This window comes from Vipera ursinii, assembly GCF_947247035.1.
Source record: "Vipera ursinii genome assembly, chromosome: 6".
NCBI lineage: Eukaryota > Metazoa > Chordata > Lepidosauria > Squamata > Viperidae > Vipera > Vipera ursinii.
In genome coordinates, this window is record NC_139515.1 from 70,258,639 (window position 1) to 70,284,735 (window position 26,097).

The window sequence follows — 26,097 nt, forward strand, 5'->3', positions numbered from 1 at the left end:
TAAAGTGACAGCCCCAGAAGTGCTTTAATGTCCATAAAGCATTTCTAGGCAAAATAATCATGTGATTGGGGGAGGTGGGGGTGCCACTCCGCCTCCCCCAATCACATGATTATTTTGGGTGGTTGGGAACCTGTTCACATTTATGACTTAATGACTAAGTGCCTTGAAATCATATGATTGCCATATGCTATCTACTCTGCCAGCTTCCCCAGAAAGTCAATGGGGAAGTTTATTTATTTATTTATTTATTTTATTACATTTCTATACCGCCCTTTCCCAAAGGACTCAGGGAGGTTTACAGGGTAATTAAAAAACAGAAATACAAAAGTTAAAACAGATTTAAAAAGAAAAAATTATGTGCCCCTGTCAAATAAAACACCAGTTAAAATAAGATTGATCCTCAGCCTGGGCCAGAGAGCTCGAAGAACCAGGTCTTCAGGCCCCGGCGGAATGAACGGAGGTCGGGGGCAGTCCTCAGCTCCACTGGCAGCTGGTTCCAAAGGGCAGGTGCCCCCACTGAGAAGGCTCTATCCCTGGGTGTTACCCGCCGGCAATCTCTTACCGGTGGGACCCTGAGAAGACCCTCCCTGTGGGAGCGCACTGGACGAAGGGAACTTGATGCCGGCAGCAGGTGTTCCCTCAGATATCCCAGACCCAAGCCATTTAGGGCTTTATAGGTCATCACCAGCACCTTAAATCTCACCCGGAGGGCAACTGGAAGCCAATGCAGCTCGCGGAGTAGAGGTGTTAAATGGGAGTATCGGGAAACCCCCATCACAACTCGCGCGGCCGCATTCTGCACCACCTGAAGCCTCCGAGTGGTCTTCAAGGGCAGCCCCATGTAGAGAGCGTTGCAGTAGTCTAAACGGGAGGTCACGAGCGCATGAGTGACTGGGCATAGGGCATCTCGGTCCAGATAGGGTCGCAACTGGCGCACCAGGCGAACCTGGGCAAAAGTTGGTAGGGAAGGCTGCAAGGAGAATGGACATTCCACTTGAGGTCCATTTTCCCAGTACACTAGCGGATGTCCCCTCTCCTCCATGTAGGGAGGGAAATTGTCCCACATGGAGGAATGGATCAGAATGCTGATATTTACTAGTATTTCCCGACCCCTCTGGAAATCTTCTGAAAGGCTTTGTGGAAGAGGAGAAAACACTAGCAAATACCCGTGTTCTCGTGATCATTGCCCCTGGAGGGAAGGGGCAAAAAGAGGGCCCAAGTCTCCCTGGTATGCTTGGAAGTCCAAGTCCTCTCCCTGCCCCACAAAGCCCATGAAGTCCAGGCCTCTTTCCCCAACAGCCAGTTTAACAACCGCAACTGGGAGAATTTGGATTGTGATTGTTGAGTGAAGTGATCATGTGGCAACCAAGATTCTAGGCCCAATTTTAGTCATAAGTGAAGGATTATCCTTAGTCATAAGTGTAGGACTACCAATAACTTAAAATAATATTTTCAGTAACTCTATTATTTATTATTTTAGTGTATGATGAGAACATGACAGAAGAGAAGTAACATATATTCATAGTTCACATAATTATATATAAAACTTTTATAGGGGTAGGGCAGTGGCCTCATAACTGGATGTCCAATTCAGCTACGCAGGTGATTACCTCTAGCGTTGCTTCATGCAGGTTTTCTAGGGAACTATAGAACACATGTTGTGGGCAATCTTGCCCAATATGTTAAATAGTTTACATATCAGCACCACAATTGCAACAAGAAGAATCCTTCCATCTCCACTGATACAGGACAGAGGCACTTTTTCCAGTATCCCAGTAATTCTGTTCAATTTCGACCAGACAGAACAAGGCAGGTCAAAACCAGGTGGCTGGATAGAGGGATCACTAATGATCAGGCCACAAGAAGATACCTTGGACCATTCCTCTCACCAAGCATTCTCAGGGTTAAGCTGTGTAGAAGTTAAACGAATAGCTGCTTTCCAGGTTGGCCTATGGGATTTCAAGATTGTGATGGGCTGTGCATTGTCATGGTGAATAAGGAGGGCCTTGTTGTTCAGCATTCTTGACCATAGCCAAATGAGAGGGGGGGCGTTTCTTCTAAAGTGGGGAAGTATTACATTGCTAAGTATTGGTAACCACTGTATAGGAATGAGATGCAATGTGCCAGAGATAATATGTATTATCTGTTGGAGTTGGACATCGACCATTTGGGTGTAGGCGCTGTTAAGCCACATGCTGGCACAATATTCAGCTGTGGAATAAACCAAAACCAAGGCTGTTGTTCATAGAGTGTTAGCATCAGCACCCCAGGACATTCATACCTGTTTAGCCAATTTCTGTTTTTAATGTAATTTTGTTAGAAAAGGCAAGCAATTCAGAACAATCTATTCATTTTATCTGGAGATCATCAGATTATGATAATTCCTGTATTCTTTGCAAAATATCAGCATATTGTCTTCGTAACACCAGAAAATGATTTAAGACCAATTTTAAAAGACGTGTTTACATTTGTAGAAGAAAATAGTTGGGTAAAAGAGGGAATTCCAAGTCTAACCTGAGCTGCATGCCAATATTGAGGTTGTGCAAGAAGTTTCCTCCAAAAGCCATACAGTCCTGAGAAGTGAGTACAGCATGAATCCATCCTGAAATAAAAAGTTAAGCTTATATATCCACAATATTTTGTTCCCAAAAGCACTAGAGAGGCAAGTTATTTTAACAACCCACATATTGTTCAAATCAAAGTTTTATCATCATATTACTGTTATCTTATTGGACTATCAACATATCAATAACTTTCAGTTGTGCAGTACAGGTCTGCTTGCTCAAAAGCGTAACCAAAAATCTCAAAAAAAAAATCAACAGCCAGTTTGGTCTAGTGGTTAAGGCACTATGCTAGAAAGTGGTTGATTGTGAATTTGAGTCATGCCTTAGTCCTGAAAACCAGCTGGGTGACTTTGGGCCAGTCATTCTCTCTCAGCCCAAACCACCTCATGGGGTGGTTGTTGTAGGAAAAATAGGAAGTGGAAGGAGTGTTCAGTACATTTGCCACCTTGAGTAACTTGTAAAGTAATAAAGGTGGGATAAACATCTAATGTACATAAATAATAAACAACTCTTCCTGTCATAACTGAAGTATCAGATTGAAAGCCAACTTTCATTTTTTTATCCAGTTTTATCTCAAAACTTAAAAGGCTGTTAGACTACTGAATATAACAGAAATATTTCATCAATTTGTATTCTGTCATAAATCTCCTTGCTTACACAGTTAAAAATCTTTTATCCTGTATGACAGTGATCTCCAACTTTGGCAATTTCAAGTCTTGTGGACTTCATATCCTAGGATTGGAGTTGCCAAGATTGGAGACAGGGGTCAGCTCACTTAATAACCACCTTGCTTAGGAATGGAAATTCTGGTCCCAATTGTGGTCATAAATTGAGGACTACCTGTATTTTGTTTCATTAACCTCAAAAGTTGCTTTTTTCCCTTTGTTCCACATAAGTTATCTTCTAACTTTCAAGTTCTTTACCTGTCTCAACTTCTATCTCCATAAATGCATAGTAATATCTGAGTCTATCCCCTAAATTTAAACTTAATTGCTAAACTAAATTAAAAATTCTCTGAACATTAGTCACCAAGCTCCAATACATTGATATGTTAATGGACAGGGAAAGAACTTTTTACCTGTTGGAACAAATAAGGTATGTCCTTGCTTCACAACACATTTATAACATTTGTCAACTTTATCGCCAAAATACACTTCACTCTGGGTAACAGATGAACTCCAGGATTCATAAATTGCCAGATTATCATTAGTAGGTTTGATCAAGTAGAAGATCTTTTCACCCTATGCACAGAATACATTTCATTACATGTTGTACATCTTCGACAATTTTGTACTGTATTACAACCATTAATATCACTACAACATAATGAAAGCATAGAATTTTATTGCTATTTAAAAGGAAATTACTATTATCAAATCTAACCAGTTGGCTAGACAAAATCAGAAATCTATGCAATTTTCTCCGTGGATAGCAAAACAAGCAATTCAATAAGTTAAGTGAGAAACATGTATTATTTTCTCCAACCATTATTCTCTTACACAGAGAGACAGAGAGAGACAGAGACAGACAGAGAGAGACAGAGAGAAAGAGAGACAGAGAGACAGAGACAGAGAGTGCATTCAGAAAATATTCAGACCCTCTTTACTTTAATCAGTTTGTTTTGCTGCAGTCTGATTCTACAGTTGTTGAAATTCATTTTTTTCTCATTAATATACACTCAGTTCCCCATAATGACAAAGAGAAAACAAAATTTTAGAAATGCCTGTTGCAATAGGAATTTTTTAGAAATTGCAACATTAACACCAAGAATATGACAAATCTTTTTTTCCCTTTACTGAAAAAGTGGTTTCAATGTGATATGTAAAAGAACACATTCAAAATGAGAATATGTTACATTTGTGCATTAAGGAAATTAACAGTTTTCTTACCCAAAGAACATGATACCAAACAGAAGTGCCCCCAAAATCAATATGAAAATCTGTGTAGCTATCTTGAACTCCCATTAAGCAGTACTTCTGAACAAAAGGCTTAGGGAAGACCGAGTCATCTGGCCAGTAATTTTCAACCCATGAAAGTTTTCTGGCAATTTCAGGAACTTCCACTAACTCAGACATCCTTTAAAATTCAAAACAGAAAATGCAATTTGAATAGGAATACGATTAAGGATTTCTTAATATGTGCAGATATGAAAAAAATTTCCCCTCTAGTAATATTTTGATTCATATTGCTATCTAATTGAACAGTTAACAGCAAAGCTAGATAATTAGTCCATTATATAGCATATTTAATTATGTTACATATTCTCTGAAGTGGAACTTGTACGGACTATAATGAGATTTGAATGAAGAAAAAAATAGAATGAAAGTTAAATTATTGTATATCAACACAATATAATGGTTATATACCAAAGTTAGTGGTATTTTATTTCAAATTAAAACTGTTTTTCTAAGTGGTTAAAATGTTCAAGAAGAGATTAGTGGTTAATTCAATCAACTATTTTTGTATATTTTAAATTATTGCTCATAGGAATATGGTTATTATGTTTTTGTATATGTAGTTTCAAATTGGGAAGATCAGTACCTTTCTGTATGACAAAAAATATTTTTTCATGATGCTTGGATTGTAAAAAAAATTATATCAGAAGCCTTAATTAATAAATTAAATAATTAGAAGTCATGCAATATTATTAAATAAATTAAAGTAATTAAATAAATTAAATAATTAGTAATCATGCAATTATCATGCAACAGTACGAAATTTCTAATAGAAAATATCCCACAAAAGTTGATCTCTATGCAGAGCTACAAAGTTAAATACAATGTGTTTACCTCTTAGCATCTGCAAATAGATTTGATTTAAAGACATAAACCCAGATATTATTTTCATTTTTTTATTAAAAAATAAAGGGTACTTTTTAAAGTAACATAACCTCTAACACACATTTTAAAAATATTTTTGTTTGTTTTGCCTATATTTGTCAGCCCTCTCAGATAAACCAGATAGGAAACACTACTAGATGAACTGAATCTACTTTATTCTGAGGCTACATTAACAAATTTTACAAGTTTGAAAGTACAAAACTTCCTGCCACCTCTTTTAACTGTTTCATCCATTAGGAAATATCCTTTCTAAGTTTCTTTCTCTGACCTTTAAGTTACTGGGAGCTCCTGCCTCTCTTGTCTAATTATTTCCTAGGTTGTACCTCTTCCCTTCTTTCCCAAAGGTCATTCCCACAGTCCATTAAACATAAGAAAAATATATAGATAAGCCCTTTCTGAAGAAAAAGCAATTGCATTCATTCATCCTTTTAACCTTAGTTATTTAGGGTAACCCTAAGCTTTAAATATACATCATAATCAATTATTTTCATTTATCTCCAAACTGTCATATTCCACCTTTCAACTTCATATTTCATTATTGCAACTATGCAGAAAATCTGCAATTATTGCTATATGCTACAGTTTAAAATAAAAGCCTTTTTCATTCCAGATACATATATGAAAATTGTATACTCACTTTGTGTCTGAGAATTCAAGGCTTATCACATTTAATACTTTTGGTCTCTCAGGGTTTGTAAAATACTTAATGTAATTATGGAGCTTCATTTTGCTATCTGCTTGTCTTGCCACATCAATAACATCAATCACTTTATCACCACCTGTAAAAATGAAACATTTAAATCACTGCATAAAGCAGTCTAATAAAGGTCTGTAGAAATTACATCTCAGGATTATGGGAATATAATAATTTATGCTTAAGTAACTATATTAATTTTTCTGAAAATCCTGAAACTGTTAAAGAAAAAAATATAGATAAGTGAACCATTAATGTTTTAAGTATTCCATTCATTCAGATTAGATTAATCTCAAAACATGATATTTAAAGCTTACAAGTGAAACCAAAGCTATACTCTTTGGAGAATTCATCTTCAAGTGTTCTCAGAAAGTGTCACAACCATAAAATATTTCAGGAAAAATATTATTAAAACCCATTTACTTTTCCTCGCCCTTTCGTGTTCAAACCAAAAGTGCATACCTACATAATGTTCCACATCTAGAACAGAAAACGTAGAAGGTGGGAGTCTGAGACCTAAGCCATCTAATTTAGGTACCATAATGGGAACATCAAAACCATGCTTTTCCAGGTATCTTTGCGTCAATTGGCTTCCATGCATTTTCAAAATTATTTCATCAGCACTAGAAAGGAAGTACATATATATATGTATATTATTTTAAAAATAGAAACAGAATTTAAAAAAACTGCTGTATCATTCCCCTTTCAAACAAACTGAGTGAATGTTCCAGCAGTAGAATTTTTTCTGAAGTGAAATATAAAGTTTCTGTCCTTCCCAACATTTATTATATCTGATCATTTTCAGCAGCTTGCTTTAATTGATCATAATGTCACTGAAACAATTCTTCCAGAATGTCTTTAGTATTATTAGATATCTGGTTTTAATTTCCTCAAATAAACACTGAAATCCTGATGAGATTCATATCCTCTAGAGCAGGGGTGTCAAACTGCCGGCCCGCAGGCTGGATGCGTCATGCAGAAGCCGCACCCACCCCATTGCCGGCAATGGCAAAACCTTCCCAATACGTTGTGCGACATCACGTGATGTCGCGAGTTTGACATGTCTGCTCTAAAGTAATATAGTTAAAAGGATCAGAATCATTATTTGAAGCAACTACATATAATTTTGAATTTTCCTACCTTACATAGTTTGTAACGCAACTGATCTTACCTTGGGAATGAACACGCACGTAGCTGTTTAACAAATGTTCGGGTTCCAGCTTGAACTGGCTTTGAACCATCATCATGTTCTGTATAGTCATGTCTGTGCCAGTTCCTCCTCTTCTTCACTACATGGTGAAAAATGTAAGCATCAATTTATGATAGGAGAGAATCAAATCCCATTTAGCTATGACATTCTCTGGGGCCTTAGTCAAAACTATTTCTCTATTAGTAATGAATTATTCAGGATTTTTGCTAGGATCTCATTGGAAGGGGGAAAGAATGAGGAAAGAAAAAAATGTATAGTACATCACACTGAACTTTTTGGAGAATAAGCGCAATACCATGGAACATAATAAAAATGTCCAATCTACCCTTTCTTCAATATACTGTAGTCAGATCAGTCAATCTGGTTTTTTTTCTAACTATCCCCAAGATGTTCATTTTAGCATATATAATTGCCTCAAGATCACTGAGAGAATATTTCTTGTTGAATAGGGATTTGAATTAAGGCTCTCTATTTTCTCCCAAAGGGATGCGGTGGCTCAGTGGGTTAGGACGCTGAGCTTGTCGATCAGAAGGTCGGCAGTTTGGCGGGTCGAATCCCGAGTGCCGCGTAGCAGAGTGAGCGCCTGTTACTCGTCCCAGCTTCTGCCAACCTAGCAGTTCGAAAGCACGTAAAAATGCAAGTAGAAAAATAGGGACCGCTACGGTGGAAAGGTAACAGCGTTCCGTGTGCCTTTGGCGTCTAGTCATGCCGGCCACATGACCACTGAGACGTCCTCGGACAAGCGCTGGCTCTTCGGCTTTGAAACGGAGATGAGCACCGGCCCCTAGAGTTGGAAACGACTAGCACGCATGTGCGGGGGAACCTTTACCTTTTACCTTTATTTTCTCCCAGTAAATGTAAATAAATTTCAGATCAGGTCCTGCCACCAGTAAATTATTATTAAAATCTTTCTTTTCCTTCATCCAAAATTAAAGGAAATATTTTTAAAGATAAAAGAAAAACTGAGTATGGCTTCATTCAAATGACTGTAGTTATATCAACATCCTAAACAAAAACTTTATAATATATTAAAAAAAGTTAAATGATAAGATTCCATACCATGCCAACCAGAATGTATTCCAAAAATACACTTTTAATCATTTGCAGTCTTCAATATTCATGCAAACCATTCAGTGTAGGCTATGACTATCCCACCTAGATGTTTCTTGTTCACTAAAGCATCCATTATTTCAGAACTGATAAATTCTATCACTACAATTATGTCAATGAACAGAATTGTATTATAAAGTTAAAACTTGCCTTTCAAATGTACTGGTTAAATTTTGCTATAAAAAGTAACTTTGAAATCTTAATTTTAAAATCCATACTGAGCAAATTCTGTTTACCAGTGTTGTGAACACAACTTCAGAGTAAAGATTTACATTTGTCTGGATAAGTCTATAAAAAACCAATATTACAAGATAGTCTGAGCTGAAAACTGTTTTCAGTGTTTTCAAATTAAAGTTGTCCTCAGTGTAAACTGATTTATTTAACAGCTTGTCATGGGAACTGCAGTATTTTCTGCATATCACAGCAGATGGGGATGAATGCCACACCTTCAAGAGCTCAAACAGTTTATATTCAATAGCAGCTGCAAAAGAAATATTTAGCCATAGCCCTGTCATATCCATGTTGTATTTATCAAACTTCGGTGTGCATATTTATATGTAAACTGTACATATCATTTTATCCAAATGTGTACAACTGTTTCTTCAAACTCAACCAACACTTTAGAAAATAGCCAATGGCATCTGACAGTTTTTTAGACAGGCAGCAAAACTACAGAAAATGTAAAACAAAGCCTCTGAGGTAACTGATCCCAGCTAAAAATATCTATTAACAGCCAGCATATAAATTATATATTAAAAGATAAATCATTACTTCATACAAGGTGCTCAATATTTACACTAAAAAGATTTGAGTGGATTTAATAACAAGTACCATTTCAACAATGCTGCACTAATAAACTAAATTACTATTGCTGCAGATCCTAGTAGGTTTGAATACATCTGTTGCACAGATAAACATAACATACATTAATCAGCATTATATCATTTCGGCATTTGAATAGTGACTCAATTTGAGATTTAGATGGCAATATTAGCATAGATGAATTATGCACATAAAATTATATTGGCTTTATCTCCATAGTAAACTTGTTCAGGCAAACATAGATAGCATACTAAAAACATCAACTTGCCGACAAAGGTCCATATAATCAAAGCTATATTTTTCCCCAAATACTAATGTAGGGCTGTGAGAGTTGGATAATTTGGAAGGCTAAGCACCAAAGAATTGATGTTTTCAAATTGATGTTTTCAAAGACTCTTGAGAGTTCCTTGGACTGCAAATAGATCAAACCAGCCAATCATAAAATCCTGACTATTCTTTTGAAGGAAAAATACTGAAGCTGAAGCTCAAACACTTTGGCCACCTAATGAGAAGAATTGATTCATTGGAAAATGCCTAATGTCAGGAAAGATTGAAGGCAAAAGGAGAAGAGGACGGCAGAAGGTGAGATGGTCAAATAGTATCATCAACACAATGAACATGAATTTGGGCAAATTCTGGGAGAGAGTGGAGAACAGGGAAACCTGGCATATTATGGTCCATGGGGTTGCAATGAGTTTGAATGACTTAGCAACTGAACCACAACGAAACGACTTGTTTAGGGATTCATAGATTCTTTCTAAAAGGTATTTTCATCAATACCCACTATCTGATAACCAGAATTGTTGGATTATCTCAATGTCCCTTTCCCAGCACATGAAGCAGAGCTAAATTTCAATTTTGCACAAGACTATGGAAATGGTAATTTAAAAATAGAAGGAAGTAGTCATTACTTCATTTGTCACTCTCAGACCACTTTTAGTAAATTTTGGACTGATGGCCATTTTATCTACTTGCAGATATAGGAAACCCACTAAGGTGATCTGCCCTAAAGATTTATGAAAAGCTCTGGGACATGACAGAACCATTGAAATATGGAATGGTAAACTGAGATGGGCCACTGTCACTACTGCTGTGAACCCTAGACAGTCTCCTGAGGATTTAGAAGAAATGAAGTAGATTAGGTATAAGTGGCAGATACTGTATCTTGTGAAGATCATCAACTAAGGATCAAAGTACATTATTGTGCTTTTCATATGACAATAAAAAGTGGTAAAAATGTTCTTCATTGTTATCACTGCACGTTCATATAGCTGTCCAGTGTAGCTGTTTTATGTGGTTCAGGGACTTGAAATATCCATCCTAGCAAATAAGGTGTTGGAGGTCAAAATATTTGCTGTAATATATTTACAAGACATCCTAATTTGATGCATTCTCAAACAAAGTACTTTATACTTCATCTGATCCAGTTTTGGGGGATCAAGTTTGAGTTCTTGAGGACCAAAGAAATGGGTAAGATACCTGAAGCTGTGCAATTCACTACATGTTTTCAAAAGTTGTGGTTGCTCCAACACTGGAGGTTTTTAAGAAGAGGATGGGCAACTATCTGCCAGAAATAGCATTGGGTTTTCTGCTTGAGCAGGAGGTTAGACTAGAAGACCTCCAAGATCCCTTTCAACTCTGTTATTTTGTTATTTTGGTCTTTCTTGTAGGCCAGCTTGGTCTTTCCAGTACTCAGTAAGCCTTCATGGTGTACTACTTTCATTAAATCTTCTTCACTGTCCTTCAGATATTCTTCCAATGCCCTTTTTTGTTCTTCAGTTCCCTGGTGTATTTGCAACATTCCACACTCACCCCATTTTACATGGTAAGTACAATGTGGCATGCCTCTCTATCCATGTTTTTACAGTTGACTCAGTCTGATCAGTGAGATGGAATGAATGGGTCAAGAAATAAGTGTCAGACTACCTAGAAATGACAAAATGTCCACCTCGAGAAACCCACTCTGGATGTTACAATTCTTAACAGTTACTGAATAACTGCTGGTTAGTTACAATTTCTCCTTCTTACGAAATTCGTCTGAGAAAATAACTGTACAATTTCAGATACTCATCAAAAACAGTTCATTTGGATTCAGGACTGGTGCAATTTTGATATAACTGAATCAGCTCAATGTATTAGAAGTGGGAAACACCTAACTTCAAGGCCAAATATAAAACATTTTTAGGGAGTAGGGGCACCTTACCTCAATCTTATCATAACGAAGTTATAAGAATCCATTCTGTCCCAAGCATTGTTTAGCATATATGTGAAAGTGCTAGAAATGTTTATTTCATTAGTTTGCTAACAATATCAAACTGTATTTCCCTGAATCTCCCAAGCAGAAACTGTGTAGCATGGGCTGGATGGAAATCAGTAAAATGAAACTGGATTTTGAAAATTATGTTACACTGAATAGAGTTTCCTTGAATTTGGAAGAGTGCCTATTCTGGATAAAGTTGTAAGAGAAAAGGTGCATAGTTTAGAGGTGCACTTACGAGTAAATATTATTTATGGGGACACAAGCCATTTCCACACCAAGGACTATATTAAACATTCAATGCTATCATGTCAAGCATTTCCCATAAATTCAAAAAATGGCTGAGTGATTCCCAAATTAAAGCTACCTTTGTGGAGAGTATAATGGCAAATTTACTTTATACAACATATGAAAATAATTTATATGGTTTGCAGAAAAAAGAGTTATTTGATTTTGCTGTATTTAGCAGTCTTATATGTATTCCTTCATATTCCATACGAAGGTATTATCAAGATAAAGCAGTAGGTAAGCTGTAATATTTTTATGGCCAGAGCCATAAGTAGGTTGAAATTGAGGAGGAGGAAGAGACGGATTATTGCTATTATAATTATTTTTAAAAATCAGCTTCTCAAGTGTCATATCTTCAGATGGACAATCATGAAAACTAGGGCATTTTGGGGGAGGGTTGGAGAAATTATAAAATGTGTTGTTGTTATATCTGACAAAACTCAAACAGTGCTTTTTTTAAAAAAAATCTGCTTCTGAATTTTAGTTTTGCATTTGAAGTAGGGGTGGTAAAGGAAAAAAATTAATTATCTTTGATTTTATCTTTCCAGGCTCTTTGCATTTAAGAGAAAGATGAACAAAGAAAAAGGAACAAAAGACAGTTCACTTGGCTTGAATCCCAGAAGATAACCAGCTATCTGACCAGACAAGTCACTTAAGAAATAAGAAGAAAAATTCTAATTTTCATTACTTAAATAGATAGATATTTACTATTCAGTCTGCAAAATAACCCCTTGGCTATCATTATTGTTCTGAAGTATAAACAATGACAAACAGCTGTTGGGTTACAGGAATACAACAAAGAAGGACAGCAAAATAGTTGTAAGCTTATCTGAAACAAGCTTACAACTATTTGGAAGATCATGTGTTTTTTTAAAAAAGAAACTTTTTTTATTTATCTGATGTGATGCATTTCTGACTGTTTTGAACATTATAAGTGGGTTGTAACAAGAGCAGAAGCAACTTATGACCTTAACTGCCAGCTTCCCCATTGACTGCCTGTAGGAAGCCAGCAGGCAAGTCGCAAACCATCATAAGCACAAGCAGGCTGCCATGCATGCAAATCACATGATCATGGTGTTGCAGCAATGGCCATATTTTACATAATTAAAGTTACATACTTTAATTATGTATTCTGCCAAGCAAATGTTGTAGATAAGTCATATTCCACATAATCTCTCAAGTCTTAAAAAAACATTAGAAATCAAGTGATCTGAAGTACTGATCTCTTGTTTAGCTCAAGCATTCTGGTAAAATATCTTCCATAGTATTTTCAGAGATTGGGATTAACACTAGGTTTTATCTACTGAAACTGCATCTATACATTTAGACATATCTGACCAAAGGTATTTTGGTATGTTTCAAGAAAGATATAAACCAAGCATATTACTGTTGTGGTGACACAGTGGTTAGAATGAATCATGGCAGGCTAATTCTGCTAATTGCCAGCAGTTCGATCCTGACCATCTCAAGGTTGACTCAGCCTTCCATCCTTCTGAGGTTGGTAAAATGAGGACCCAGAGTGTTTGGGGCAATATGCTGACTCTGTAAACCACTTAGAGAGGGCTGTAAAGCACTATGAACCAGTATTTAAGTCTAAGTGCTATTGCTATTGCTATTATACATTATACAGCTGAATCTCTTGCAGTAATCAATAAATAGTAATTCCAAAGGGACCAAATCAGTGGTGGTATTCAAATATGTGAACAACCAGTTCTCTGTGTGGATGCTGCTTCCGGAAGTCAATTCTGGGCCTGGGCAACAAAAAATTAGCTACCAGTTCTGCCGAAGTGGTGCAAACTGGCTGAATCCCACCACTGGAAGAAATGTATACTTCTTTGTTCCAGTTAATGATGTAACAGAGTATAAACCACAATGAGATATAACTTCAAAATGACATTACATAATTATCAAGGATAGCCATAATGTCATCAGCTATAAACATAATTTATATTCAGTATTGAGTCCACCATAACCTAAATTGTGCAAAATGCTTTAAAATTTATCACTTACTTAAGGAGGGTCCATGAAGAACTGCACAATTGGGACAGTGGTAAAGGTCAATATCAACAGCATGGTGTTCCTCTACTCTGACACAACTAAAAAAAAGAGAAGAAACAAAATTCAGGAACTTTATTTTAGTATCAACCTTACATACGTTATACCAGCAATTTCTTATTTAGTTTTTCCATATCCAGGATGACAAAGAGAGAAACACTTTCGAGGCAACTAAGACCATCTAGAAAATAAAATATGATTTACTCATATTCTACTGAATTGAATGTACTGCAAAATAGCTGTGCTTTTGTACTATTGAAATTAGTTCAAATGTTTTTAACTAATTAAAGCACAATTTTCTTAAACTAGAGCTAATTCCCTAAAATAAACCAGAATGACTTAGATTCAAATATAATTCCACTAATTAGCTCAAATGATCATTTCAGGAAAATCACTACCTCACAGTCTAGCCTTGTAGAGTGGGATTTTTACAATGGATTTTAAGGTGGTTTAATTTTTTTAAAAAAAATCTGATCAGACATGTGGAAGTAATGCAGGAACACTACCCAAACTCCTGTAGTACTCAAGTTGTTTATCTGTGGGGTTTGTTCCCTGTTTATATACAGTAGCTTGCCCTGTCAGTGTTAGAGCAGGTGTGGTTTTGTCCTTTTGTTTCTTTTTTAACTTGAAACTTTACTTAGCTTCACTTAACTAAATATCTTAAATAAACCAAAAGAACCAGTAGATCCAAGAATAAAAAATAGGAGTATTACAGAGTCATATATCAACAGAACATACAGTGTAAAGACTATTAACAGCCACAATGTAGGACAACCCCTTCATAGATTACTGCCTTGTCGTGGTGAAGGGGCTTGCGTAATTCAATGAAGCTATGAGCTATGCCGTGCAGGGCCACCCAAGACGGAAAGGTCATAGCAGAGAGTTATGACAAAATGTGATCCACTGGAGAAGGAAATGGCAGCCCACTCCAGTATCTTTGCCATGAAAACCCTATGGACAATACCAAAAGGCAAAACGATATGACGCTGGAAGATGAGCCCCTCAGGTCGGAAGGCATCCAATATGCTACTGGGGAAGAGCAGAGGGCTAGTACTAGTAGCGCCAGAAAAAATGAAGCGACTGGGCCAAAGCCGAAAGGATGCTCAGCTGTGGATGTGTCTGGTAGTGAAAGGAAAGTCCGATGCTGTAAAGATTTTTTCTCCATAGGAACCTGGAATGTAAGATCCATGAATCAAGGCAAGCTGGATGTGGTCAAACAAGAGATGACAAGACTGAACATCGACATCTTAGGTATCAGCGAACTAGAATGGACAGGAATGGGTGAATTTAATTCAAATGACCATCAGGTATACTACTGCGGGCAAGAATCCCTCAGAAGAAATGGAGTAGCTTTCATAGTCAATAAAAGAGTAGGAAAGGCAATACTGGGATACAATCCTCAAAATGACAGAATGATCTCAGTTCGAATCCAAGGCAAACCATTCAATATCACAGTAGTCCAAGTCTATGCCCCAACCACCGGTGCTGAAGAGGATGAAATTGACCGGTTCTATGAAGCCCTACAGCACCTTATAGAACTAACACCAAAAAATGATGTCCTTATTATAATGGGTGATTGGAATGCTAAAGTAGGAAGCCAAAAGATAACCAGAATAACAGGCAAGTTTGGCCTTGGAGTACAAAATGAAGCAGGGCACAGGTTGATAGAATTTTGTGAAGAGAATGCGATGGTCATAGCAAACACTCTTTTCCAACAACCCAACACATGGACATCACCAGACGGTCAACACAGAAATCAGATTGACTATATGCTCTGCAGCCAAAGATGGAGAAGCTCTATACAGTCAGTAAAAACAAGACCAGGAGCTGACTGTGGCTCAGACCATGAGCTTCTCATTGCAAAGTTTAGGCTTAAACTGAAGAAAGTAGGGAAAAGCACTAGACCACTCAGGTATGAATTAAATCATATCCCTGTTGAATATACAGTAGAGGTGACAAATAGATTTAAGGAATTAGATCTGATAGACAGAGTGCCTGAAGAACTATGGACAGAGGTTCGCAACATTGTACAAGAGGTAGCAACTAAAACCATCCCAAAGAAAAAGAAATGCAAGAAAGCAAAATGGCTGTCTGAGGAAGCTTTGCAAATAGCTGAGGGAAGCGAAAGGCAAGGGAGAAAAAGAAAGATACGCCCAATTGAATGCAGAATTCCAGAGAATAGCTAGAAGAGATAAGAATGCCTTCTTAAATGAACAGTGCAAAGAAATAGAAGAAAACAATAGAATAGGGAGGACCAGAGATCTTTTCAAGAAAATTGGAGAGATGAAGGGAACGTTTCATGCAAAAATGGGCATGATAAAGGACCAAAATGGCAGGGACCTAACAGAGGCAGAAGAGATTAAGAAGAGGTGGCAAAATTACACAGAAGAACTGTACAAGAATGAGCTTAACGTCCCTGATAATCACAATGAGGTGGTCAATGACCTCGAGCCAGACATCCTAGAATGTGAAGTGAAGTGGGCCTTAGAAAAGCTGAGCAACAACAAAGTTAGTGGAGGTGACAGTATTCCAGCTGAGCTATTCAAAATCTTAAAAGACGATGCACTAAAAGTGTTACACTCAATTTGCCAGCAAATTTGGAAAACTCAACAGTGGCCACAGGATTGGAAAAGATCAGTTTACATTCCAATTCCAAAGAAAGGCAGTGCCAAAGAATGTTCAAACTATCGCACCATTGCACTCATTTCTGATGCTAGTAAAGTTATGCTTAAAATTCTACAAGCTAGACTCCAGCAGTATGTGGATCGAGAACTACCAGAAGTACAGGCAGGATTTCGAAGAGGCACAGGAACTAGAGATCAAATTGCTAAGATACGCTGGATCATGGAGAAAGCTAGAGAGTTCCAGAAAAACATCTACTTCTGCTTCATTGACTATGCTAAAGCCTTTGATTGTGTGGATCATAACAAACTGTGGCAAGTTCTTAAAGAGATGGGCGTACCAGACCATCTTATTTGTCTGTTGAGAAACCTATATGTGGGCCAAGAAGCAACAGTGAGAACTGGACATGGAACCACTGATTGGTTCAAAATTGGGAAAGGAGTCTGGCAAGGCTGTATACTGTCGCCCTGCCTATTTAACTTATATGCAGAGCACATCATGAGAAAGGCAGGGCTAGATGAATCAAAAGTTGGAATTAAGATTGCCGGGAGAAATATTAACAACCTAAGATATGCAGATGATACCACTCTAATGGCAGAAAGTAAAGAAGAACTAAAGAGCCTCTTGTTGCGGGTGAAGGAGAGTGCAAAACTTGGGTTGAAACTTAACATTAAGAAAACCAAGATCATGGCATCTGGCCCTCTCAATTCCTGGCAAATAGATGGGGAAGAAATGGAGGTAGTGACAGATTTAATTTTCCTGGGCTCCAAGATCACTGCAGTTGGGGACTGTAGTCGAGAAATTAAAAGACGCTTGCTCCTCGGGAGGAAAGCCATGGCAAATCTAGACAGCACACTGAAAAGCAGAAACATCACCCTGTCAACAAAAGTGTGTATAGTCAAAGCTATGGTCTTCCCAGTTGCAATGTATGGCAGTGAAAGTTGGACCATAAAAAAGGCTGAGAGCCAAAGAATTGGGGCCTTTAAACTATGGTGCTGGAGAAGACTCCTGCGAGTCCCTTCGACTGCAAGGCGATCAAACCGGTCAGTTCTAGAGGAGATCAACCCTGACTGCTCTTTAGAAGGCCAGATCCTGAAGCTAAAACTCAAATACTTTGGCCACCTAATGAGAAGGAAGGACTCACTGGAGAAGAGCCTAATGCTGGGAAAGATTGAGGGCAATAGAAGAAGGGGACGACAGAGAATGAGGTGGCTGAAGGGAGTCACTGAAGAAGTAGGCGTGAGCTTAAATGGACTCCAGAAGATGGTAGAGGACAGGAAGGCCTGGAGGAACAATGTCCATAGGGTCACGATGGGTCAGACATGACTTCGCAGCTAACAACAACAACAAATGTAGGACAGAGAGGCAGAGCACTAGCAGAGCACATCCATGAACACCAACTAGCAGTCAAAAGACATATGAAAAGTCTTTATCTTGCAACACATGACAGACTCATCCACTGTTTCAACTGGGAAACAGTGAGCATCCTAGACCAAGCTAAATCCAAGAACACTAAGGAATTCCTGGAAGTTTGACATTCAGACAAATCAGCCATCAATAGACACATAGAGTTAAACCATGTTTACCTACTAGAAATAAACAATAAAAAAACAAAGAAGGAAACAAAAAGACTAGAACACATTATCTGCAGCAGCCTATACCCAGATAAGCAGGGATTAACACCAGACATCAACATCAAACAATATCCTAATCAAGGAACTACCAAGGAGCAAACCACTGGCAGGGCAAACTACTGTATGTAAACAGGAAGCAAACCCACTTACTAGCACTGATGTTATCTAGTTGAGTAATGAAATGTCTGCAAAGAACCAAACTTAGAGAGCATCAAGGAGTCTTCCAGTAATCTCCCAGAGGGCAGAGGAAAGCAAAGGCTAGAGCAAATTTTGAAAAATGGATAAATCCATAATCTAAACATGTATCAAAACTATCCACCAATCACAGCAGTAACTATTAGAGAAATTCAATACCATTTTGATAAATATTCTTTAAATTTAAAGGCCAGAAATTTAAATTTCTAGTCTTCAAAACCAGAAGGTTTTTCCTTAGGTGGTAAGATAAATGTGAAAGATGTCTCCCTCCCTGTTTTCATTCTTTCTTTCCTTCCTTCCTTGCATAAGATAACTATGTTTAATTTCAGTGGGAAGAATGTTCATGAGCCAGGCCCATGACAGAGAAGGCACATCTCCTGGGACCCACCAAACATAGGTCCCTAGCTGACAGTCTCCACCCAGAGTCACGTTGTGGTTGAGATGGGTGACAAATAAATTTAATAAATGAATTTAATAAATACCTTTTCTGGTAGACCCAAGTTAGGCGCCAGACTTGTCTGGAGCACTATAACCCCATCCAGTAGTAAAGAACAAAACTTGTAGCCATCATGAAACCTGGTAAAGAGGGGAAATCTGAGGAAGATTTTAAACCTATAGTGCTCTTAAGCATTTCTTACAAATTACTGGAGAGACTCATCTTAAACAAAATAACCCCCCTGGCAGAGGAACATATACTTATAAAACAGGCTGGATCAAAAAGAAACTGCTGCGATCAGATATTATTACTAACTGCTCATATAGAAAATAGATTTCAGCAAAGAAAAAATACAGTGAGGGAAAAAATTATTTGATCTCCTGCTGATTTTGTATGTTTGCCTACTGACAAAGAAATGATCAGTCTATAAGTGTAAAGGCAGAGATAGTTTAACAGTGACAGAATAACAACAACAAAAATCCAGAAAAAATGCATTTCAAAAAAGTTATAAATTGATTTGCATTTTAATGAGTGAACAAAACATCTTAGTACTTGGTGGCAAAACCCTTGTTGGCAATCAAATAGGTCAGACATTTTTTGTAGTTGGCCACCAGGTTTGTACACATCTCGAGAGATTTTGTCCCACTCCTCTTTGCATATCCTCTCCAAGTCATTAAGGTTTCTTTTTTTTTATTGAAAAGTTTTACAATACATTTTTTTTTAAAAAAAACATACTCCTTCCCTCCCCCCCAACCCTCCCCTCCCCCCTCCCCGACTTCCCAGAGCTGAATACAGGGTATTAACTTACAAACTTAAGCTAAAATATGCTAACAACAAAAATAAAACATTAAATTCTATCGCACTTTAACTCTCTGTAAACATAACTATATTACTAACAAATAACTAATAACTAATAATACATCGTATAAAACCACTACTTATTCAAATGCTAAATGAAACTTTTTAGTCCCATATTTATTCTGAATATATTCGATCCATCTTCTCCATTCCACAATATATCTCTGTTGCGATTGTTCTTTCAAGTGTGCTGAAATCTTTGCCATTTCCGCCAAGTTGGAAACTTTCAAAGTCCACTCTTCTATAGTAGGCAGTTCCTCCTTCTTCCAATATTGTGCTACTAAAAGTCTTGCTGCCGTAATTAAATTCAACATCAATTTAGTATCTGTAACAGTAAAATCTGTAATAATACCCAACAAAAACAACTGCAGAGAAAACCTTATCTTTTTCTTAAATATCTTGTGCATATTCCACCAAATTTTAATCCAAAAAGCTTTGACTTTTTTACAAGTCCACCATATGTGATAATACGTTGCATCCCCACAACCACACCTCCAACATTTGGGCTGGCAATTCGGATACATACCGTACTTGCTAGTTTTTTAGGGTCTAAATGCCACCTATAAAACATTTTATAAAAATTCTCTCTTAAATTTTGGGCCTGTGTAAATTTTACATTTCTAACCCAAATTTTTTCCCAAGTATCCATTGTTATAACCTCCTGAAAATTCTGGGCCCACTTTGTCATACAATCTTTAACAAGTTCCGTTTCTGAGTCAATTTCTATCAATGCATTATATATTCTTCTTATATGTGCTTGACCTTGATCTCTAATTTGTTTTACCAAATTTTCATCAAATATCAAAATGCCAACTTTCTGATCTTCTTTCCATCTTGCTTGTAACTGCCCATACTGAAACCAAGTTTGCACAATCTTTTCTTCTTTTAAAATATTATTTATTAATTATTATTTATTAATTTAATTTGTATACCGCCCTTCTCCCGAAGGACTCAGGGCGGTGAACAGGGCAACACATATTAAAAAACAAGATACAAAAATTAAAAACGATTAAACAACAATGCCCATGAATAAATTAATACACATTAAAAGTTAAAACCGATTTATAAAACCCAACCCCATCCCATCAGGCCAGGCTAGCTTGTTCAAAAAGGTAGGTTTTGAGATCGCGCCGGAAGGAGCGGAGGTCAGGCGCCATCCGGAGCTCGGCCGGAAGATGGTTCCATAAATCCGGCGCGCCCACAGAGAACGCCCTCCCCCTGGGGGCCACCAGTCAGCATTCTTTGACCGGTGGCACCCTGAGGAGGCCCTCTCTGTGGGAGCGCACTGGGCGGAGGGAAGTTGACGCCGGCCGCAGGTGCTCCCCAAGGTATTCCGGACCCATGCCATGTAGGGCTTTGTAGGTCATTACTAACACCTTGAATCTCACCGGGAAGACAACTGGAAGCCAATGCAGCTCGCGGAGCAGAGGTGTAACATGGGAGTGTCGGGAAACTCCCAACACAACTCTCGCGGCTGCATTCTGTACCAGTTGGAGCCTCCGAGTGGTCTTCAAGGGTAGCCCCATGTAGAGAGCGTTGCAGTAGTCCAGACGAGAGGTCACGAGTGCGTGAGTGACCGTACATAAGGCATCCTGGTCTAGATAGGGCCGCAACTGGCGCACCAGGCGGACCTGGGCAAAGGCCCCCCTAGTCACAGCTACTATATGGTCTTCTAAGGAAAGCTGTGAATCTAGGAGGACTCCCAAGTTGCGAGCCCTATCTACGGGGGGGTAATAACTCACCCCCCATAGAGAGGGATGGGATATCCTGAATATCCCGAGATGCCGGTACACACAGCCACTCAGTCTTGTCAGGGTTGAGTCGAAGCCTGTTCCTCCCCATCCAGACCCGAACCGCCTCCAGGTAGCGGGACATCACGTCAAGGGCATCACTGGGGTGGTTTGGGGTTGAAATGAAAAGCTGGGTATCATCAGCATATTGATGATACCCAACTCCAAAACTATGAATGATCTCACCCAGCGGTTTCATGTAGATGTTGAACAGGAGAGGCGAGAGGACCAACCCCTGAGGGACTCCACAAACGAGAGGCCTCGCGGTCGACCTCTGCCCCCCTGCCAACACTGACTGCAAGCGTCCCAGGAGATAGGAGGAGAACCACTGAAGGACCGTGCCTCCCACTCCCAATCCCCTGAGACGCCGCACCAGGATACCATGGTCGATGGTATCGAAAGCCGCTGAGAGGTCTAATAGGACTAGGACAGAGGAATATCCCCTGTCCCGAGCCCTCCAGAGATCATTCACCAGCACGACCAATGCCGTCTCCGTGCTGTACCCGGGCCTGAAGCCCGATTGGTACGGGTCTAGATAATCCGCTTCATCCAGAACCAGAGGGAGCTGATGCGCCACCACACTCTCAACAACCTTTGCAAGAAAGCGAAGGTTGGAGACCGGACGAAAGTTTAATTGCCATACATTCGTTTCTATCCTTAAAATTTCTTTATATGTAGTCTCATCATGTTTAAATCCCACATTTATATTTTCTATTGCATGTTTAGGTATTGCCCAAATTGGTATCTTGTAATTTAACTTATGTCTATATTTTTTCCATACTCACAACAGAGCATACCTTAATATATGTATCTTCAGTACATTATCCACCTTCCTATCATACAATAAATATGCATGCCAACCAAATAACAAATCATAACCCTCAAGATTTAATAATCTCCCTTGTGTTAAATTAAACCAATCACTTATTGATGATAAAGCAGCAGCCTCATAATATAGTTTAAGATTAGGCATTTTAAGACCACCTCTTTCACGTGTATCTTGCATTATCTTAAATTTGACTCGTGGCTTTTTCCCTGCCCAAACAAATTTATTAATACCTTTCTGCCATTCCTCCAAATTTAAATCCTTTTTAAGTATAGGTATCATTTGAAACAAAAATAAAATTTTTGGCAAAACATTCATTTTTACTGCTGCAATTCTTCCCAGTAAAGATAGTTGTATTTTTTTCCAACCATCTAGCTCTTTTTGTATTTTTAACCATAACAATCCATAATTATTTTTATATAATTTCACATTTGAGGCTGAGAGATAAAACCCAAATATTTAGTCTTTTTAACTATTTCAAATCCTGTTAACTCTTCTAAAACAACCTTTTGTTCTACAGTCATACTTTTAGACAATATTTTAGTTTTTTGTGTATTTATCTTGAATCCAGAAACTTTCCCATATGACGTTATTATCTCCATCAACTCTACTACTGAGTAAGTCGGTTGACTTACTGTAAGGTTTCAAGGCTGACGTTTGGCAGCTCAAACTTTAGCTTCGTCCACAAGTTTTCTATGGGATTAAGGTCTGGAGACTGGCTAGGCCACTCCAGGACCTTAATGTGCTTCTTCTTGAGCTACTCCTTTGTTGCCTTGGCCATGTGTTTTGGGTCATTGTCATGCTGGAATACCCATCCACGACCCATTTTCAATGCCCTGGCTGAGGGAAGGAGGTTCTCACCTAACATTGATGGTACATAGCCCCATCCATTGTCCCTTTGATGCAGTGAAATTGTCCTGTCCCCTTAGCAAAAAACACCCCACAGCATAATGTTTCCACCTCCATGTTTGATGGTGGGGATGGTGTTCTTGGGGTCATAGGCAGCATTTCTCCTCCTCCAAACACAGTGAGTTGAGTGCATGCCAAAGAACTTGATTTTGGTCTCGTCTGACCACAACACTTTCACCCAGTTCTCCTCTAAATCATTCAGCTATTCATTGGGAAACTTCAGATGAGCCTGTACATGTGCTTTCTTGAGTAGGGAACCTTGTGGGTGCTGCACAGTTTCCGTTCTTCACGGCGTCGTGTGTTACCAATTATTTTCTTGGTGACTATGGTCCCAGCTGGCTTGAGATCATTGACAAGATCCTCCTGTATAGTTCTGGGCTGATTCCTCACCGTTCTCATGATCACTGAAACTCCACGATGTGAGATCTTGCGCGGAGCCCCAGACCAAGGGAGATTGACAGTTATTTTGTGTTTCTTCCATTTGCAAATAATCGCACCAACTGTTGTCATCGTCTCACCAAGCTCCTTGGCAATAGTCTTTTAGCCCATTCCAGCCTTGTATAAGTCTACAATCCCGTACCTGACATTTTTGGACAACTCTTTGGACTTGGCCATGGTGAAGAGTTTGGAATCTGACTGATCGACTGCTTCTGTATTTTATACACCCTTTAAGAGAGTGCTCTTATTCTCTATTCTCCTAATCTCAATTTGTTACCTGTATAAAAGACACCTGGGAACCAGAAATCTTGCTGACTGATACAGGATCAAATACTTATTTCACTCATTAAAATGCAAATCAATTTTGTAACTTTTTTGAAATGCATTTTTCTGGATTTTTTTGTTGTTATTCTGTCTCTCACTGTTAAAATAAACCTACCATTACAACTATAGACTGATCAATTCTTTGTCAATGGGCAAGCGTACAAAATCAGCAGGGAACCAAATAATTTTTTCCCTCACTGTATCTGTCACCGTGTTCATCAACCTATCATTGGCCTACCATACAGTGTGGAGAGGAGGGCTGATTCTAAAATTCTTACGCGTTGTGCCTTGTAAGAAAACAGCTCTTCTACTCAACAGTATGCTTTCAAACAGATACACTGAAGTACATCTTAGTCGGAAATATAGGTTAAATGATGGCTTGCCACAGTTTTCTATGCTGACTCCACTATTTTTAATTTTTAATATATACACATCAATCTACCAGGTATTGCTGCAAGAAAGTTTATATATGTTGATGACATCATTCTGATAAAACAATATGAAGACTTTAATATTTCGGAAAAAACCCTCAAAAATTATTTAAAAGAAATGTATAATTTTTTTGAAATCCATAGGCTGAAACCCAACATTAACAAAACCAAAGTCACCTGTTTTCACTTGAACAACAGACAAGCTAACTATATACCACAAGTGGAATTTAGGGAGCAGGTGCTGAAATTTAATCGTAATCCAAAGAATTTAAGAGTGACCCTTGACTGGTCCTTAATCTATAGGGAACACTTAAGAAAAAAGATGGATAAAATAAAAACTAGGAACAATACCCTACATAAATTTTCTGGCACCAGCAAGTGTAACAGCTTTCAGGATATCAGCTCTTGCTTTGGTATATTTGGTGGTTGAATACTCCAGCCCTGTATAGTTAAATAGTGTTCACACAAAGGCAGTGGACACCCAGCTTAATCATACTATGAGAGAAATATCAGGATCTATTAAACTGAGACCTTCTGAATGGCTACCATTACTATCTAATACACCAATCCTACACCTTAGAAGAAAATCAGCCTTAAAAGGGGAGTGGCAGAAATGCAAGGCAAACCAATTATTACCTAGACACAAGGACTGTCACAATCAAATACTCAGACTCCAAATACTGCAAATCTTGGAACCAGCAGTGGAAACGTGGACAGCAATTAGACAGAGAAGGCTTTGATATTGAGATAGTATGGCACCAGGAATGGGCAACTTCTAACCCAGATCTGTTTAATTTAGTGTCTGATACAGTAAATATCCCTCCAGCTTTGATCCTAGATAGCACTCAAACAAATTACAACTAACCATGGCAGGTGACAATACTGGAAATACAAATGGGGGCTGTGACTGTAGGAACATTGTACAAATTTTACATTATATTGTGACAGAATGCCCCCTCAGAAGGTTTCCTAGATCCCTGCAAAAATTACATCATCTTGAGGGCACTACTGTCCAATGATTAAATGATCTAGATATCTGGCCATAAGCTTAGCCACTCTAGTAACTGCTCATACATAATTTAATTTTATTCGTCACTTTTGTGCATTTTTAAAATAATTTACTCTATTAATTTTATATTTTGATGCACATTTTATATGCTGTTTTGTGAATTTTATGCATTAACGCTATATTTTATTACGACACATGAAATAAACAAAGATGGTATAGTCCTGGAACCAGTGGGCCTCAAAATTCAGAGTCACCCAGCCTTGTCAAGGTTCAGCTGAAGCCTTCTGTTTCTGATCCAGAATCTCACAGCCTCTAGATACCATGATAAGATGAAAAAATTACCTGACTACTGATAAAAGTAAACCTTAGCCAGGAAAGTATAATGTGAAAGAATATTTAATAAATAATTTCTTGCCCAACACTTCTCTCCATAAAATCATTAGTTTTATTGAGGAGGGGGATGTTTGCATATATTTATCTGATATATGGCTTTTGCAAAGACTAAAAACCTCTGGCTGAGCTTCCTGAAGAACATAAGTAGATAAACCCAATAAATCATAATAATGTGAATTACCCTAGGAATTAAAAACTACAAATCTGCAATACATGTACAGAATCACATTACAGGCATAGGAAACTGTTTTAAATGAAGTAGATATACTAATTTGTGCTGGACAATTGAAGTAGTACAATGGAGTTTGAAGGTGATATCTCACCAATACCAACATCACCAATTTCAGCTGGAGGAGAGTTCAAGCTACTAAGTAGAAAGAAAGTCAGTCAAT

At 38.0% G+C, this 26,097-nt stretch overlaps 1 protein-coding gene across 1 annotated transcript in view; it reads right to left on the reverse strand.

Annotated features, from left to right (window-relative positions):
- Positions 1–26,097, reverse strand: part of KDM7A (lysine demethylase 7A) — a 62,000-nt gene that overhangs the window by 20,883 nt on the left and 15,020 nt on the right. Inside the window, exons 2-8 of the mRNA XM_083366043.1 lie at positions 13,796–13,881; positions 7,270–7,387; positions 6,561–6,721; positions 6,042–6,183; positions 4,454–4,640; positions 3,643–3,805; positions 2,515–2,602 (exon numbers count right to left, since the gene is read on the reverse strand). Of these exons, the coding sequence (XP_083222169.1) occupies positions 2,515–2,602; positions 3,643–3,805; positions 4,454–4,640; positions 6,042–6,183; positions 6,561–6,721; positions 7,270–7,387; positions 13,796–13,881 (945 nt within the window). The remainder of the gene's footprint in view (positions 1–2,514; positions 2,603–3,642; positions 3,806–4,453; positions 4,641–6,041; positions 6,184–6,560; positions 6,722–7,269; positions 7,388–13,795; positions 13,882–26,097) is intronic.